Source organism: Cucurbita pepo, chromosome LG04 (genome assembly GCF_002806865.2).
Source record: "Cucurbita pepo subsp. pepo cultivar mu-cu-16 chromosome LG04, ASM280686v2, whole genome shotgun sequence".
NCBI lineage: Eukaryota > Viridiplantae > Streptophyta > Magnoliopsida > Cucurbitales > Cucurbitaceae > Cucurbita > Cucurbita pepo.
This window is the reverse complement of record NC_036641.1, coordinates 7995105-8013032: the sequence shown is the minus strand read 5'-3', so window position 1 is coordinate 8013032 and position 17928 is coordinate 7995105. Positions and strand designations below refer to the sequence as shown.

Sequence of the window (17928 nt, the reverse complement as noted above, 5' to 3'; positions counted from 1 at the left end):
AAAATAAGGAATCAACTCAAAGGGAAGTAAGATTCGAATTAACTTTGTTGATTGAATATCTCAAGGCAAAAACACTTAGTTTGAGATTCGAATCACTCCATAAGCAAGATTGATCTTGTCGAGCTTGAATGATTCTACATACCACCTAACCTACGTAGAATTGGAAAGAAACTTAGCCATTAGCTAAAGGGAGCACAAATACTTCTTTTAATACATTTTCGAAGTCTATCTTACAAAAATAACATGCATGACACATTATATAACCTCAAAATGAAAACTCTTAACCTTCTGTGAGGCTACTCGTCGATGTAGTGAAGTTTCTTCTCTCTAAACCACGTAAAATCTGTGTCTCTTTGATTAATTTATGTTTGTAGGTGTGTGAGTGCAATCGATCTTGCTTCCACTTCCGCTATAACACAGGCCTCATACAATTTTCTAATCCGAGTATTCTTTTCTTATTGCATTTATCTTATGAGCATGTAACGATAATTGAATTGCCCTCAATTGTTATTATCATAGACTCATATTTGTCTTGAATGATTGAATTAGGTAGCATATATACGATCAACTCTAATAAAAGAAAACGAAATCGATGAGTCGAGCTATCTCGCAATATTCTTACGATGAAGAACATCAGAAGGGTATCACAGAAAAGTTTATCCTCAATTCATGCTACAATAGAGAGTGGGAGACAAGTTTATAATACACAAATTACAAATCACACATCCCATTCTAGTGGAACTTGAGGCTTGTCAAAACGTTGTTGTTGACAGGGTCAGACAAGTGATCCAAAAGGTTTTGGTAAGGGCCAACGCCAGTGACAAGGCCTTGTATGAAGTAACCCAAGATAGCCAACATTGCAAGCCTCCCATTCTTGATCTCCTTCAGCTTCAATTCCTTCATTGATTTCTCATCTTTCCCAAACCCTAAAGGGTTGAACAAGGGGCCACCTGGGTAAGCAGGGTCACCTGACCCACCCAAGAACTTCTCTAACCCTAAAAAGTATTGCTTTCCCATGGATCCTGGGTTGTACCAATCTTGAAATCTTCTGTGTTCAGCAAAACCCATTAGAGCCATCTCAAGCACAAACAGTGTGTAGGGGTCTGCCCAGTAGTTGTAGGTCCCTGCTGGTGGGATCACTCCAGTTTTGAACCATGGGAGGGCTGTTTCTGGTGGGATTAACCCTAGTGATCCAAAGATCTCTGGGGCAATGGCTCCAGCGGCTCCTAACATCGCGAACCTCCCGTTGATCACCTCGCCGTATGCCAACCATTTCGGCTCGATGAACCCTCCTGTGCCCTCGGGGTCTGATAGTCCCAATGGATCGAACCCGTAATCGCCCGGAAGACTATAATCAATCAAAACAAGTAATTCAAATCACACGACTTAGTTTCATATCCTGGGAAGCTTTTACTATTTAAGACACTCGTTTGTCATGTTTCTAAGAACAGGAGACATGAATGTTGGATATGATCCATGATCGAAATATGTCGAAACAAATATAAGAACAAAAAAAACAAAGTCTGATAGTCCCAATAGATCATATCCTTAATCGCCCAGAAGACTATCAATCAAACCAAATAATTCAAATCACATGACTTAGTTTTAGATCCCGTGAAGCTTTTACCATTTAAGATACTCGTTTGTCATGTTTTTAAAAACATGAGACATGAATGTTGGATATGACCCATGATTAAAATACGTCAAAACGAACAAAAGAACAAAAAGAACAGGGTCTGATAGTCCCAATGGATCAAATCCTTAATCGCCCGAAAGACTATCAATCAAACCAAGTAATTTAAATCACATGACTTAGTTTCATACTGCGTGAAGATTTTACAATTTAAGACACTCGTTTATCATGTTTCTAAGAATAAGAAACAATAATGTTAGATACGACCCACGATCCAAATATGTCGAAACAAATAAAACAATAAAATAAGAGGGGAGAGATCTTTTGAAACAAAGAAATCTTAAGCCTTTATTCTCTTTGTTGGTGTAAAAAGAGCATACATCTCGAGTATTTATATCAGAGAAGACGTTAACAAATTTCCTAAACTTTCTTTCGAGTCAAAAACTTCTTTTACTAAGTCAAGTTTATTAAATCACACCGAAATCAAAGATTCTTTCCGAACAACGGTTTAATATACCTTCCATCCAAATACGTAAGACTTTGTTTAGAAGCGAACCATAATTGTCTGTTAGCTCCTTGCTGCAACGATAACAAACATTAGATCACAACTAAACCAACTCGGACGAATAAGAACAAGTAATTAATATCTTATTCATTACCTTAACAGGAGGAGTGGCTTCAGCTCTAACAACGAAAGAAGCTGCCTTTCTGGAGGAACCAAGGGAGGGCTTTGGTCCTAATCGCTGTCTGGCAGCGCCCACTGAAGAGGTCAAAGACGAGGATGAAACAAGAGCCTGAGTGGCCATAGCTTTGTTGCAGAGAAGCAGGCTTCAAAATGGGCAGTGGAGTGATGCGAGAGGAGAGGGAAGAAGGCTAAAATGGAAATAGGAAGGAAAGAGATAAGCCACTGGTTGGAGAGAGAAGGGAGCTAGAATCTAAATTCTGGTTCAGATTCGACATGTCCCAGGTTTTGGATTGGGCTGGGATCTCACTGCCCAATTACAACTCTCCACGTGGATCTCATGATTGCAGATAAGAGATATTGTCATCCATTTCTCTACTCCTGTGTTTTCTTAATTATCACCTCCATTTTCCACGTGGCCATTGGAATTTAGTTACCTTAATCTAGAGTTACACTCTTATGCACTATATGACAAGTCCCGTTTATAAATATGTGTAAGTTGATTCTTTACGGGTTTAGGGTTTGACCCGTCGTACAAATCCTAAAATTAGTGCTTAAAAGAACTTCATTTCATCCGGTGAAATCATGTTTTCAATTTTCTATTTGATTTATTAGACTTATTAAATCAATTCCAAAAAAATTACTCTTAGCCCACGTAGAAAAAAGTTATAACTCGTGTTCTTAATTAACAAATTTTTGTGGTCGAGTCTTATACATACTTATTGCATACGAGACCTCATTCACATACTTTATAGGAACAATTTGATACAAATATTTGTAACAATAACAAAGCGAGTCATATCAATAGTGTTATCGGGATGAGAAATTCAACGTTATCTATTTAGTATAGACCTTTTAGATTACTTTTTTGAATATGATCTCCTTGTATGTTAACCTTCTCTTGTGTGTTGATTCTATTCATGAGTTGGTTTTGCTTGCTCGGCTCTGAACATTGCGAAGTCCGATGTGATGCTGATTGAGCAAAAGGGTTCTCGTGATAAGACTTCATCATATTATTAATGATTTTTAGGAAGGAGTCTACTTGTAGACTCTTAATTAATATCCAAATATGGGTCCTAGCAAATCGAGATAATTTTACTAGTAAAGATTAATGCATAAAACTATTCAACAAACTTATTTCTACAAAAACAAAAAAATAAAAATCATAAACAAGAACGGATAGAACACTTAAATTTCGCATTCCCTACTCAGCAAATTAACTTTGAGCAATGGTAACAATATGATGAGGTTGTGACGAAGCCTTATCACCCGAACCCTTTTGGTCGGTCGACGTTACATCGGACTTCTGCAGCGCAGTGTTCATCCGAGCAAGCGAAACCAACTCATGAATAGAATCAACAATCTTCTCCACACAAGAGAAGGAATCAATGAGTAGTAAAATCAAAGTTGTGGTTGATACCATATTCATATTGCCATGAAAGTGGCTACTCGCTATAAGAAGCTTGAGCTCACCAGCCGTCTTTTTTGCTATCTCGATGTGGGACTTGGCCAAGGCCGGTGGAACTATATCTCTTAATGCCTTAGCCATGGCCTTCAAAGCTTTACTTGATTCAATGCATACTTGTACGCATTGCTCTTGGTATTGCCTTTGAATTTCTAAGGGTAACTATAGAAAGAGGACAATTATCTCTCATTCACCTTAGATATTATTTGAATGAAATTAAAAGTTTAGTAAAACTTTATTTTTTCAAATAATCGACGTACTTGAATCTGGTCCGTGTTGAGGTAGCGGTTAAGAATTTCGAAGCAATAGGCACAGTCCCTTGATAAGGTACCAATCTTCCGATATTGTTTCCAAGGATGACAAAGTCTGAATTTTCCATGTGGAGGCTCCCATGTAGCTTGGTAAGCCTACACACGAGATTTAACTCGTTAACTCGAAATTTAGTCCTTATAATTTGAGTAAATTTTTCGAAAAAAAAAATCATGGGATTTGAGGGAAAAAAAGAAAGTGTAATAGTTAAAGCTCAATGCTAGCAAATAGCTTTGATCGATTACATATCGCACATACTTATAAGTAATGTTGAATGGGCCAAAGTGAATAATATTTATTAGCGATCGGCTTGTGGTGTTACAAATAGTATCTGTAACGACCTAGGCCCACCGCTAGCAGATATTGTTCTCTTTGGGTTTTCCCTTTCCGGCTTCCCCTCAAGGCTTTAAAACGCTTCTGCCAGTTCCACACCCTTGTAAATGGTGTTTTTGTTTTCCTCCCCAACCAATGTGGGACATCACAATCCACTCCTTTCAGGGCCCAGCGTCCTCGCTGGCACTCGTTCCTTTCTCCAATCGATGTGGGACCCCCTCTAAATCCAACCCTCTTCGGGGTCCAGCGTCCTCGCTGGCACTCGTTCCTTTCTCCAATCGATGTGGGACCCCCTCTAAATCCAACCCTCTTCGGGGTCCAGCGTCCTCACTGGCACATCGTCCGGTGCCCTTCGGGAACAGCGAGAAGGCTGGAAACTCTGAAAGACACGTTTTAAAGCCTTGAGGGGAAGTCCGAAAGGGAAAACTCAAAGAGGACAATATCTGCTAGCGGTGGGCCTGAGTCGTTACAGTATCAGAGCCAGACACCCGGCGGTATGCCAACGAGGACGCTGGTCCCCAAGGAGGTGGATTGTGAGATCCCACCTTGGTTAGAGAGGGGAACGAAACATTTCTTATAAGGGTATGAAAACCTCTTTAAAACCATGACGACGATACCTAACGGACTAAAGCGGGCAATGCTTCGTTCCCAACTTTATTTTCACTATTTCCTAACCTAAATAAAACAATAATTTAGTCAACTCTTTTTTTCTTTTGATAAACACTAATCAAGTCAACTACTTTTAATTCAACATTAAGAACAATTAATAAGTTGATTCAAAACTTAAAAAAGTCTTAAGATCATAATTAATTAGGTTTAAAATAGTACCTTAACAAATCTTTTCTAAACTTACCAAAGCTTCCTCATTTTGTTTAGAACAAAGAACACTTCTATACTTCATCACACTCCCTCCTCCAACCATCTCTCCTTGACATGCTCCAAAATTCTCAATCCCAAAACCTGCCAATGACGAGTATCAACAAACAAAAAAGTCGAAAAAATCATCAGACACGATCGTTACAACGTAGCTATCGTCTCAGATTATCGTTCTAGTCGTATTCACCTTCAAGGAATGTCCCAAGGTTTTCAATATTAGTAGCAACCAATTGATGAAGATCAGCACCAGCCCAAACAGGTCGCACAAAGATGCAAATAGCCACAGCAATAAAGGCACCCACTAGAATGTTGGCGAGCCTATGCCATGCAAGTTTTAATATCTCATCATCTCTGAAACCGGACAATGCTACCATATTGAATGTCAAGATGAATATCAAAAGCCCATAATCATATTTGGCCTTCAGCTTGGGGAAGAATCGACAATATGAGGCTGTGGCAGCTGCATTACAGAATTTAAGTGTTGTTCTTATGGTTAATGGTGAAATATATATATATATATATATATATATATATATATATATAGAATTGAATGCATGGAGGTTTATGTAATATTATTACATATTGTGTATATCAAGATCCCAAGTAATATGGGATGCCAAATATTTCCTGTAAAGCTTGTGATGTAATGAGCTCCAAATCCTATAGCTCCAGCTATTAATGTTGCTATTGCTCTATTCATTCCTTTTCCAAGCGTGGCTCCTGTTGTTCAGAAATCACCGTAAAAAACTTAACCGTGAGATCCCACATTAGTTGGAGAGGAGAACGAAACACCATTTATAAAGTCGTGGAAATCACTCCCTATTAGACATATTTTAAAAACTTGAGTGAAAGCCTGAAATGGAAAGCCCGAAGAGAACAATATTTGCTAGTAGTGGGCTTGGGCCGTTACAAGATGAGTATTCGAGTTGTGTGTTTTTACTAGGTATGACGTGTTTATGAATAAACAAGAATGTTGTTTTAAATATTGGAAAATAGAGTGCTCATGCGACTCGATGATTCGAACAATTCGAACTACCCTACCCACTGTATAAGAGTTGAGTTGGGTTTGGTTAGATTTTTTCAATTTGGGTTGGGTTGGGTTGGGTTGAGTTGAAATTTTGAAAAATCGAAAATTTGGTTTGGTTCACGATTTGGAGATTTTTTTTGTTGGCTCAACCCGGTTAACCTGAAAATAGAGTTCACAACCCAACCCTACTTTTAATATTGTTACGAAGAATAATAGATCTTGACACATGCTTGATAAAATTTTAGTTATTAACGTGACATTTATAGTGGATAAGTAAAATTTTTCTAAATAATTAGAAAAAATAAAATAACTCGAGAAGAGAGAGTTAGGTTGAGAATCCTATTCGAGTCATTCAAGCTCTCTATACTTGATACGAGAACTTACCTACAGAAAACTCGAAGACGACTACAACGGTAATGATAGCCCATATCGAAGACGTGCCCAAGCCATCGTAGAGAGGCTCGAAATAGAAGAACAAGGAGACAGTGGTGATGGCTAATCCAAGCTTTAAAGAATGAACTATTCTTCTGGGGTCGTCTTTCCCCACCTTCGTTGTATTGTTGGATAATTCAACCATTTTTTGCTGCAACTTCCACGCTTTGGCTTTGAGCCAACCATGGTGATCATTGGCTAAGGTCTCTTTAGATCCCTCCACCATGATCTTAAAGAGATGGAGCTTGGTGATTTGGAAGTGGGTTTTGGTTGGTTTATGTTCTTGGTTTTATACCTAAATGTTTTTAACTTGTTCTTAATAAATGTCTCATATGCCATTTGATGTATGATTAAATGTATGTTTAATGATATGGAATTATCGACAACATTGTTTTAATGGTTGTTGTTTCGCACGTTATCAATCCATTTACATTAACTGTACCGTTTTTCATATGTTTTTATTCGATCGAAGGTGTAATAACGAGTGCATCTGGAGGGGATATGCTAGATGGATGAAAACCCTTGTTCAACAAATCGTACAGTTGCACCTATGCCATGCGATATGGGGTCTTGGAGATACGACTAGTACCCAATTCGAGCTCTATGCAAAAACCCCCTTCCTTCGGAAACACATCGAGAAATTCATTCACCACCGATACTACAGGTAAGGACTTTTCTTCCTTTTCATGTCTACGGCACTAGCCAATATGGCTCAGACTCCTTGTTGGATTAACCTCTTTGCTTTCGGTATCAAACACTATCTTAGAGATAACTCCAATGCAGTTACCCTCGAACTTAAAACTGGTTCCTCTCACGACGGTGAAAATACTACTTCCTTCTTATGACAGTGTACTAACAACCATGCATTAAAGTACCGTTTATAAAAATTATATATTTTTTTAAGCTCCACCACGTATAGAACAAACCTATAAAATTGAAATATACCCGACATTAATTTATTTTTAAGAGTTAAAAAGATGTATGAACGCGTAGCATAAAAGCAATAATTTTGAGCTATCACGAGAACGTATGTGAATTTTTTAAAATTAGACTTTATTAATTCATCTAAAAAAGTGTCATTTTTAGCATAATTCAACTATATAGAATCTATACATAAATAAATGTCGTAATTTTTACTTTTTATTTAATTTTGCTCAACAATCCCATTGCATTAATTTCCAAAACACCAAGAACTCATTAATTTCAATTATTAACTCAAGCATTGACTAACCAATGCACACCATTGAGGTTGAAACACCTAATCACTTTAATATTCTCGTGCTTCTCTTGCTACGTGGTCATGTTATTACTTATCGCTTTTAAGAGTGAAGACTATTCCCACAGACCAAACACGAGTCCTCTCGTTCACATGTATTTTAAGAAATTTCACAAAAACACACTTAATTTTGGAATTCATATGATTGAGGCACTGAAAAAGAAGTGCACCTTGTTCGTATAAGTAATAACTTTCATTTTCGGTAAGTTTTTCATAGTCATCCTATCTTCAAGATCGTTCTCATTCGGATGTGATTTCGATGCATTTATATATTCTTTTTTTAGTCGAGTGTCATAATAAATGTTCACGAGTCGTATGCCCAACAATTTGAAGCAAGTAATAAATACATAAGGTCAATAACAAAAATATGCTTAATTTTTAAGTAACAAGAATAACGTCTATAGAAAACCATGACATAATAACTTTTTTAATGAAAAAAATTCAAAATTTAATACTTTTTACAAATATCGGACTTATTGAGTATCTTACTCAAGCAACGTGCTGGTCTTGCATTTTAGGTAAAGGTAACACATTTCGTATAGATGACTCTGGCGGCGTCATGATGAAAACTATGGAGCCTACGTTAAGGTTAGATCACATAATTATTTTATTATTTTCTTTGTTTTATTTAAATTTCACGTTATTTATTTTCATCTTTTTTTTTTTAAGCTTTTATTACAAACGTTTAAGTCCGTGACATCGTTTTTTAAATTATTTTAAATAAATGTTTCTGCACTTAACAGTCATGTCATGAATATAGTAGTTGCTCTATTTCAATTTCTCTAGAGATTAAAAATTATGTCTAATGTTATACGAGTTAATCTAACCGTGGTTAAAAATAAATACACGTATTTATAAACCATAGTTTTCATTAATGATGGTCTAGAAGTAAGCTATACACTATAGTTTTATAATAAATGTGGTCTTATATCTAACTTTACACCATGGTTAACAAAAAATTGTGGGGTAAAATAAAAGCTTACGCTAACATTTAAGAAATCAAGTGTAGTTATGGTGGTACGTTAACCATTGCTTTTTAGACAAGCTATGTGATAAGACTAGACCATGAAATATTTAATCTCGTTTTATAAATTCGTTAGTTGAGAAGATAAATCGTGAGTGAGTTATGAACCACTGCTGTAATAGCTTGTCCTTTGATCTGCATGAGTGAGAATGACTTTTGTAAATGGTTTAGTAATCCTACTGATATGAACTGAGAGACATCAATCATACAATATACTTCAATGAAGATGTGAAGAAAAGGTTGTCAAAATTATCAAAATATGTTTCAATTCATGCTACATTGAAGAAGAATAAAGTTTGATTGTTGTAAATTTTGGGTGGGTTATAATTTAGAGTAATTTAGAGTTATTGTATTTTAAGACTTTTTATTTAATTTCGGTTACATTTACATAATGGCTAATTATGGCCATAAAGTGTGAATGTTACAACTTTTGGAATGCCTTTAATAGTTTCATTTTGAGGCTATATAAAGCCATGTATGTTGTATTTGTAAGGTAGACTTGGAAAATATAGAAAGAAGCATTTGTGCTTTTCTTTAGCCAATGGCTAAGTTTCTTTGCAATTCTATGTAGTTTAGATTGCATGTAGAATCATTCAAGCTCGACATGATCAATCTTGCTTGTGGAGTGATTCGAATCTCAAACAAGTGTTTGAGATATTTGATCAACAAGAGTCATTCAAGCTAGACATGATCGATCTTGCTTGTGGAGTGATTCGAATCTCAATCAAGTGTTCTTGCCTTGAGATATTCGATCAACAAGGTAATCCGAATCTTACCCCCCTTGTAGTTGATTTCCTTATCTTATCACCTACCATTTTAAAAACTTGTCCAAACACGGAGCTAAAAACATAATCTTACTCGATGAACTTCACTTAATCATATATATGGTAAGTAGACATGTAGTTTCGATACTTGAACAATGTGTCCACCCTCATGCTGGCACAAGGAAAAGATGTAACTATAAGGTAAAACAGACCTTTGATCTGTTATAATTATGAACATAAATTGTCAGCATAAAAGTTCAATTCTAAGTCTATAATGGAGTGATGTTCATGTAGTCATAGATTACTTTTCCAATCATATATTGCACGAAAGCGTACATTTATAACCAGACCTATAAGGTACGTTTCGAGCTCACCTAGTGAGTTTATGTGCACGTACATGGGTCATGTATAGAAAATACTATGCATCCAATTATACCCAAAAATAAAAGTAGAGCTCAAAACCAATCGTGCAATTAGGTCACATCAATCATATTGAATGTTGTACATATCTACATTTTTCGATCCTAATAGTGGGACTACTTACTGAACATTTTAAAAAATGCTCACTCGTTTCGTTAACATTTTTCCACGTAAAGGCTAATGAGAACTTTTAAATTAAAATAATTGACACAACATTCTACTTCTGTTTGAAGATCAACCAACAAAATCAACTTCATCCAAGCTGATTAATGTTAGTTTCATTTCCATCTAATTACAACTCTCAAATTCACACACTACTAATTGGTATTGTAACAAAAGAAACACCAATATTGGGCTGCACTTTTTCCTTCTCAATTTGCATTGGCTCAGCCTTCCCACTCTTGAAATGAGCCAAAGAGGCTAGTTCTTGAACAGCTTCTGAGATTTTCTCGGTACATTCGACCACGTCGATGAGCAGCAACCCGACCGTGGCGGCCGGGACGAGGGTCAAGAAATCACAATCTTCCCAGAAGTGTGATGATCTGAGTGAGGTTTTGAGCCTTTTGGCAGCTGATTTTGAGTTTTGTGTGTAGATTTGTGCTTGAGTTGGTTGAGTTAATTCCCTTATGGATGAAACCAGCTGCCTCAGTGCTTTCCCTGATTCCATGCTCATCTCCATGCATGTCTCTTGGATTTCTGTTTGAATCTTTTGTGATACCTGCCACAATCGCGCCTCTGGTGAGATATAAAACTCGATGACCAAAAAATACCTAATCAACTCAATTTAACTAGTACGGTCTGTATAAACTTCAACCCAATTTAACAAGCACGGCTTGTATAAATTTATTTGAGTTGAGTTAGGTTCAATTATGGACTTATTTGAATTGAAAAAATTTACAGACCTAATAACTGAGCTGAGTCTAAAAAAATGTCTCAATTCAACTTGATTCAATCTAACCCATGAACATCTCTATTTAAAAATTTTACGTAACGATATTTTAAGAAAGAATAGTTACGAAAGGAGCGAGAGATTACTTGAATATTAGAAGAAGAGAGATTGCGACAAAGGGCATCAATTCTAAAGGCACATTGGGACGTTAAAGCTCCGATTTTAAGGTACTGATTCCATGGATGACGAAACTGGAAACATCCGTGACCGGGCTCCCATCGCGCAGAATTATACTGTAAAAAATGACACTATGAGTTCATAAATACATATGAGAAATGAGAGAGAGAGTGAGAGAGAGAGGCATATACCAATGTCTCTTCAATGCCACTTGATTTGAGAATACTTTTATATTCTTGAGTGAATTGTTCATCTTGTAAGCTTTTTAAGCATTCAACTGATCCATATCCTGTCAAATATTCCAAAAGTTTCTTCACTACTTGCTATTCAAACCATTTTTTGAACTAAAATGACATGCTTAGATATGTCTACGAGATGGAGACGGGTAAGCTTTTTCTGTCTCCATTCCCGTCCCCGTTTATGCCTTCTATTTCAATATTCGTTTTTGCGAAAATTTTCATTTATTTTTGTTAGGATCATAGCGGGAATTCTCTTTGAGAGAGAGAATTGGGTTTTCGGAGAAATTTTTTTGATCATGAGTATAATGTCTACGAGAGATTAACGAGGAAACAGTATTCCTATGGTTGTATAAAAACCCTAATCCCGAGACTAATTTCTTCTATTTTTCTCTCGAATTCTTAAGAAATCGTGTCACATTGTTACGTTGAGACATTATGAGTATATACCTTCCAAGAAGATGGCCAAGTTTTCAATGTTGAGAGCAATGCGATTGTGGAGATCTTGACCAGCCCAAACTGGGGAAATGGAAATAGAAATAAGCACACAAACGCAGACACCAAGGAAGATGGTTGAAATCCTCTTCTCAAAAAGCAAAACTACTTCATCATCTTGAATGCCAGATATGGATACCAAAGCAAATGTTAAAATGCCTATCATCATTCCATAATCATATTTCGCTTTGATACTCGGAACGAACCTCATAAACGTCAATATGCACGCTGTTCAACACACAAAACAATTTAGTCTTTGTAATTTGATCGAATCTCTCCGAAAGTACTCTATGTCAAATGTTATGAAAGAGTAGTATAACAGCTCAAGCCCACCGGAAGATATTGTCCGTTTTGGCCAGTTACATATTGCTATCAACCTCACGATTTTAAAACGTGTCTGTTAGAGAGAAGTTTCCACACTCTTATTTATAAAAAAAATGTTTCGTTCTCCTCTCTAATTAACGTGGGATCTCGGAAAGGGATGAGTTTGGGAATTAGGGTTTTGAAAGATGATTAATGATGAAAAGGGAGTGGGTTTTTCATGGGTGAAAAGCACCTTTAATCAAAGTTAACCAATGTTTTAAAATAAAAACACTTTTAGTTGTTCCTAAGCACTTTAAACACAAGTAAAATAAAAAACACTTTTGTCCAATTTCTTTAGCTGTGTCATGTTTTAGTGTTCTTACCTAGTAGAAAGACAAAGATACTGGTTATGATTGGCTGGCCAACATGTCCGGATAAGGCAGCCAAATAATGAGCTCCAGCTCCTAAAGCACCAGCAAATAGTGTTGCAAATGTCCTATTCAACCCTTTTCGTAGTGTTGCCCCTGAGGATTTTGAATCATAATAAGCAACCTTCCATGGCTAATATTTTCGTGTCATTATCCATTAAAAAAGAATTAGAAACGGTGAGATTCCATGTCAGTTGGGGAAAATAACGAAACATTCTTAATAAGAGTGGAAATCTCTCTCTAGTAGACACGTTTTAAAAATTTTAAAGGAAAAAAAAAACAATATCTACTGACCGTGAGCTTCATCTGTTACAGAACTTCACGTTAGGTGCTCGTCCATTTTCAAAAACATTTTGATCATAGAGAGCCCAAACACAACTTTTTAGGTTTTCTTCTTGAAAAGTGTGTCTAAAGCTAAAACTTACCTGTGTGCTAACTAGAACAAATCCAATAAAACTTGCTTTTTGACCATTAAAATCTAGCTAGATAGGGGGAGATTCTTGAATTTTGCTTTTCTTGGTGGTAAAAAAAAAAATCTTCCCACATAGCTAAGCTTCATACCTAACAATTTAAGCCCACCGCTAAGAGATTTTGTCTTCTTTCGACATTCTCTTTCGAGCTTTCTCTCAAGGTTTTTAAAACGCATCTACTAGGTAAACTTCGTTCTCCTCTCACACCCTTATAAAAAATGCTTCATTTTCCTCTCACACGCATCTACTAGGGAGAGGTTTCTACACCCTTATAAAAAATGCTTCATTCTCCTCCCATTAGGGAGAGGTTTTCACGCTCTTATAAAGAATGCTTCGTTCTCCTCCCACACGCATCTATTAGGGAGAGATTTTCACGCTCTTATAAAAAAAAATGCTTCGTTCTCCTCCCACCAATATGGGATCTCAGAAAAGAAGTGTAAAAAGAGATAACACTCGCCCAAAATTGAAAGCGAAGAACAAGAAGAAGAGAGTGAAAAAGGAAAAAGTTTTAATAGTGATCATACCTACAGAGAATTCAAAGACAACAACAACAGTCATGACAGCCCACATTGCAGAAACTCCAAAGTTGGCATAAAGTGGGTTGTAATAGTAAAGTATTGAGACAATGGTGAGTGCAAGCCCTAGTTTTAGTGAATGAATAACCCTTCTTGGATCATCTTTACCCAAAGCTATTGCCTTGCTTCTAACTTCCACTAACTTTGCCACCAACCCCTTCACCCATTTCTTCACCCATTCAAACCCTTTTCTCATTAGCCCTACTTTTTCATCAGACCCCATTTCCATGCCTTGTTGAGAGAGAGAGAGAGAGAGAGAGAGACAAAAAAGCACAAGTGTTGGCTAATCAGAGATGGAAATCAATGGCTTTGTGGCAACTGTGTGTTGGAGCATATCTCTTATTTATAATAACATACAAAAAAAAAAAAAAAAATTATGTTGTCTCCTTCCTTTTGTACCCTAAAAAGTAAAAAACAACAAACAAAATTGAAAGGTTATTTTGAAAATTAGCTCGGGGACTGTTGTCATCCATAAACGTCTCGTTATCGAGTATGTGTTTGATATGTCTTTTTTAAGTGCGTATATAAGCGTAAGAAAATATTCTTTATAAGAGTATGAAAACCTCTTCCTAGCATACACATTTTAACAATCTTAAGGGGAAGCCTGAAATGAAAAGTTTTAAAGAGAACAATGTCTGTTAGCGGTGGGCTTGGATTGTTTTACTTAAAAATATGTTTTTTTTTTTTTTTTTTTTTTTTTTTTTTTNGAACATGTGAAGATTTGTTCACTAGACTGGTAAAGGCAAAGTTAAAGTTAAGATTTTTGTAGCCATTAGTGAGGGGCTCTTCCTGTTGGTTATAGGGTTATGTTCAATTGCATATATTCCTTAACCATATGGTATCAATTTCAGCCATTGAAACTCAACTTTTATAAAGTTGATCATATCTATTTTAATCACACAACTGACCAATCAATCAGAGTCACAGATCAACCCATATTCATTCCCAAAAACATTGAGCATTTACAAAATGCTTTAAGATTTGGAGGGGTTCACACATATATAGAAAAGGGGTCTCAATGCAATGATATTGTAAGCACATTCACATTTCTATGTCTATGAGTTTGATATCGACTCGAGCGAGATTATGCAAGATCCCATATTGATTAGAGAGGGGAACCAAACATTTCTTATAAGGGTGTGAAAACCTCTCCCGAACAAGTACATTTTAAGACTGTGAGGTTGACATTGATACGTAACAGGTCAAAACGGACAATATCTACGAGCACTGAGCTTGGGCTGTTACAAATGGTATCAGAGTCAGACACTGTGTGCTGTGCCAACAAGTACGTTGAGTCTCTAAGGGGAGTGGATTGTGAAATCCCACGTTGGTTGGAAAGGAAAACAAAGCATTCTTTATAAAGATGTAGAAACTTTTTCCTAACAAGCACGTTTAAAACTATGAGACTAACGGTGATACATAACGGATCGATGCAGTCTACTAGTGGTGAGCTTGAGCTTAATTTAAATCGTTATAACAATCAACATGAGTATAGCTCAAATGTTTTTGGGAATGAAACTAGAAAAACACTCGATAAAATAATATCGTACCGTTTTCTTTCCAACCCATATTACTTTTTCATATTCTGTGTTGGAAATTAATTAATAGAACAAAGGAGGTTTGAAATCAGATGAATCCCAACTTGAAAGGGGAAAAAAAGAGAACAAAAATCATTACAAGTTTGCAAGAAAGAATCAAACATTTGACATATTCTGATTCCATGAAACTTGGTGATCGATCATGTTGCCCTCTGCAAAATCTGGTGAGGCATCAAAAACTCAGCTGCTTTTGCCAACCAGCTTTGTCTATATGCCTCCCTTCACATTTTCCTAATGTCCTTTTTAGCTGGTTTTGTTTTTGGCCGTCCATCTTCTATATAATGTCCTTCAAGGTTCTCTTTTCTCAAATATTTCATTCATTTAACTTGTTGATCTAAGGATACTTGGGAATTGTTTTTTCAAATATAACTTAATAAATAACAACAGTGTATTATATATGTAACATCTCACATTCACGATTCACGATTTGGATAAGAACTCGGCTTCGGTATGTCCTGACATTGCCTTGCATCCTCTGTAACATGGTTACTGTGCTTTGTCTTCACTCACATGTTTGCTAAGAAAATTTTCATTGTCCTCTTTGGACTTTCTCTCCAAGTTTTTAAAACACACCGTTATAAGGAATGTTTCGTTCCCCTCTCCAACCAATGTGGGATCTCACAATCCACTCCCCTTGGAGGTCCAATGTCAACATTGGCACACCTCCGGGTGCCTGGCTTTGATATCATTTATAACAGCTCAAGCCCACCGCTAGCTAGCAGATATTGTACTCTCTAAGCTTTCCCTTTTGGATTTTTAAAATACTAGAGAGATTTTTCCACAACCTTATAAGAAATGTTTCGTTTCCCCTCTCCAACCGATGTGGGATCTCACAATCCACCCCACTTGGAGGCCAAACATTAACACTGGCACACCTCCCGGTGCCTGGCTCTTATACCATTTGTAACAGCTCAAGCCCACCGCCAGTAGATATTGTCCTCTTTAAGCTTTCCATTTTGGACTTTCCCTCAAGGTTTTTAAAGTAAGTCTATTAGGGAGAAGTTTTCACGCCCTTGTAAGGAATGCTTTGTTCCTCTCTCAAACCGACGTGGGATCTCACAACACTTAACTTCGGAGTTCTTATGATTAAATCATCGAAAAGGAAGGTATACGTTGTTAGTACATGTAGTAATTAACTTCCCATTCTTTTAAGTCTTTCTTAGACACACTATCCTTAGGATCGCTCTCATTTGGATAAGATCTTAGCTCATTCATGTAATCTTTCTTTTACTCGGATGTCATAATATTTATATATACAACCCTTTTTGGAATTTTGTAAGAATAATAAGATGCCAAATGAGAAACAAGCTACAATATCTTCTCACATGCGTTGTTGAAAAGGGCTTACAAAAATATGCCATTTGAAAGTTATAGCAAAAATTATGTTTTGAAGCTCTGGAATTACTTTTTATATAAGAAAGGGAAGAGCTTCACTGCAACAATGTTTTTTTTTTGCTACAAAGAGCACTAAGTTTATGAATTATGAAGCAATGTTTTGGTATGTATTAACAATATATTCCACTTTTGTACTTTGTCCTATACATTTGTTCATATAAGATTATATTAAAACAAAACTTATTAGGAACATGTTGAAGAGAAGTACGAGGAAACATTCTCGACCAGATTTTAACTGTTGGCTAAACTTGTTCTTATTATGGCTCTACACCTCGATGTCAAATTTCTTTTAAATCTCAAATGCATACCTAATTAACAATGTTTGTCCCACATTCAAAGACATGTACGTTACATGCTAGATGATCGGATGATCATATTTCGGACGGTAATAGCCTAAGTTCACCTCTAATAAGTATTGTTCAATATTTCGGACTCTAACAGTCTAAACCCACTGCTAGTCCACTTTGGTTCGTTACGTATTGTCGTCAGTCTCATGGTTTTAAAGCGCGTCTGTTAGGGAGAGGTTTCCATACCCTTATAAGCAATGTTTTCGTTCTCTTCTACAACCGATGTGAGATCTCATAATCCACTCCCTTGAGAGCCTAGCGTCCTCACTGACGACGCACTGCTCAGTGTCTAACTCTGATACCATTTATAATAGCTCAAGCCCACCGCTAGTAGATATGCTTTGGCTCGTTACGTATCGCCGTTAGCCTCACAATTTCAAAATGCGTCTGTTAGGGAGAGGTTTCCACACCCTTATAAGCGCAATGCTTCATTCCTCTCTCCAACCAATGTGGAATCTCACAATCCACTCCCTTGAGGGCCCAGTGCCACGGTCATGCTTGAAAACACGATTGTGACACCTAGCGTCCTCACTGGCACACCGTCCAGTGTCTGACTCTAGTACCATTTGTAAGAGCTTAAGCTCACCGCTAGCAGATACGCTTTGGCCCATTACGTATCACTGTTAGCCTGACAGTTTTAAAACGCGTCTATTAGGGAGATGTTTCCACACCCTTATAAGCAATACTCTGTTCCCCTCTCCAACCGATATGGGATCTCACACGAACAGACACAAGCTAGATGACCCAATTTTGAATAGGTTTAGGTCTCTCCAA

At 36.7% G+C, this 17928-nt stretch overlaps 3 protein-coding genes across 3 annotated transcripts; all 3 read right to left on the bottom strand.

Moving 5' to 3' along the window:
- Window positions 1-589: 589 nt before the first annotated feature.
- LOC111793485 (chlorophyll a-b binding protein 8, chloroplastic) lies at window positions 590-2543 on the bottom strand. Its single transcript, XM_023675389.1, has 3 exons — window positions 2293-2543; window positions 2151-2212; window positions 590-1348 (listed from the first exon to the last, which is right to left on the bottom strand). Exons 1-3 carry the CDS (start codon window positions 2437-2439, stop codon window positions 733-735), a joined length of 825 nt encoding a protein of 274 aa, XP_023531157.1. The 5' UTR covers window positions 2440-2543; the 3' UTR covers window positions 590-732.
- Window positions 2544-3531: 988 nt separating this feature from the next.
- On the bottom strand, window positions 3532-6983 carry LOC111792951 (aluminum-activated malate transporter 2-like). Its single transcript, XM_023674585.1, has 6 exons — window positions 6710-6983; window positions 5878-6018; window positions 5486-5758; window positions 5276-5382; window positions 4041-4187; window positions 3532-3942 (listed from the first exon to the last, which is right to left on the bottom strand). The coding sequence occupies exons 1-6, from the start codon at window positions 6981-6983 to the stop codon at window positions 3532-3534; spliced, it is 1353 nt and encodes a 450-aa protein (XP_023530353.1).
- A 3453-nt stretch (window positions 6984-10436) lies between these two features.
- Window positions 10437-14043, bottom strand: LOC111793972 (aluminum-activated malate transporter 2-like). Its single transcript, XM_023676066.1, has 6 exons — window positions 13764-14043; window positions 12725-12865; window positions 11994-12266; window positions 11499-11596; window positions 11277-11423; window positions 10437-10959 (listed from the first exon to the last, which is right to left on the bottom strand). The coding sequence occupies exons 1-6, from the start codon at window positions 14041-14043 to the stop codon at window positions 10549-10551; spliced, it is 1350 nt and encodes a 449-aa protein (XP_023531834.1). The 3' UTR covers window positions 10437-10548.
- Window positions 14044-17928: the final 3885 nt, after the last annotated feature.

What these genes read in the sequence shown, in the direction of transcription:
- LOC111793972 (XM_023676066.1), bottom strand. Translation starts at nt 14,043, where the DNA reads ATGGAAATGGGGTCTGATGAAAAAGTAGGGCTAATGAGAAAAGGGTTT. An exon ending in TATCTTTGTCTTTCTACTAG is followed by an intron (nt 12,267 to 12,724) that starts GTAAGAACACTA and finishes TGTGTTGAACAG; the next exon opens with CGTGCATATTGACGTTTATG. An exon ending in CTTGGCCATCTTCTTGGAAG is followed by an intron (nt 11,597 to 11,993) that starts GTATATACTCAT and finishes AATATTTGACAG; the next exon opens with GATATGGATCAGTTGAATGC.
- LOC111792951 (XM_023674585.1), bottom strand. Translation starts at nt 6,983, where the DNA reads ATGGTGGAGGGATCTAAAGAGACCTTAGCCAATGATCACCATGGTTGG. An exon ending in GATCTTGATATACACAATAT is followed by an intron (nt 5,759 to 5,877) that starts GTAATAATATTA and finishes TCTGTAATGCAG; the next exon opens with CTGCCACAGCCTCATATTGT. An exon ending in AACAAAATGAGGAAGCTTTG is followed by an intron (nt 4,188 to 5,275) that starts GTAAGTTTAGAA and finishes TCTCGTGTGTAG; the next exon opens with GCTTACCAAGCTACATGGGA.
- LOC111793485 (XM_023675389.1), bottom strand. Translation starts at nt 2,439, where the DNA reads ATGGCCACTCAGGCTCTTGTTTCATCCTCGTCTTTGACCTCTTCAGTG. An exon ending in AAGCCACTCCTCCTGTTAAG is followed by an intron (nt 2,213 to 2,292) that starts GTAATGAATAAG and finishes TTATCGTTGCAG; the next exon opens with CAAGGAGCTAACAGACAATT. An exon ending in CTTACGTATTTGGATGGAAG is followed by an intron (nt 1,349 to 2,150) that starts GTATATTAAACC and finishes GATTGATTATAG; the next exon opens with TCTTCCGGGCGATTACGGGT.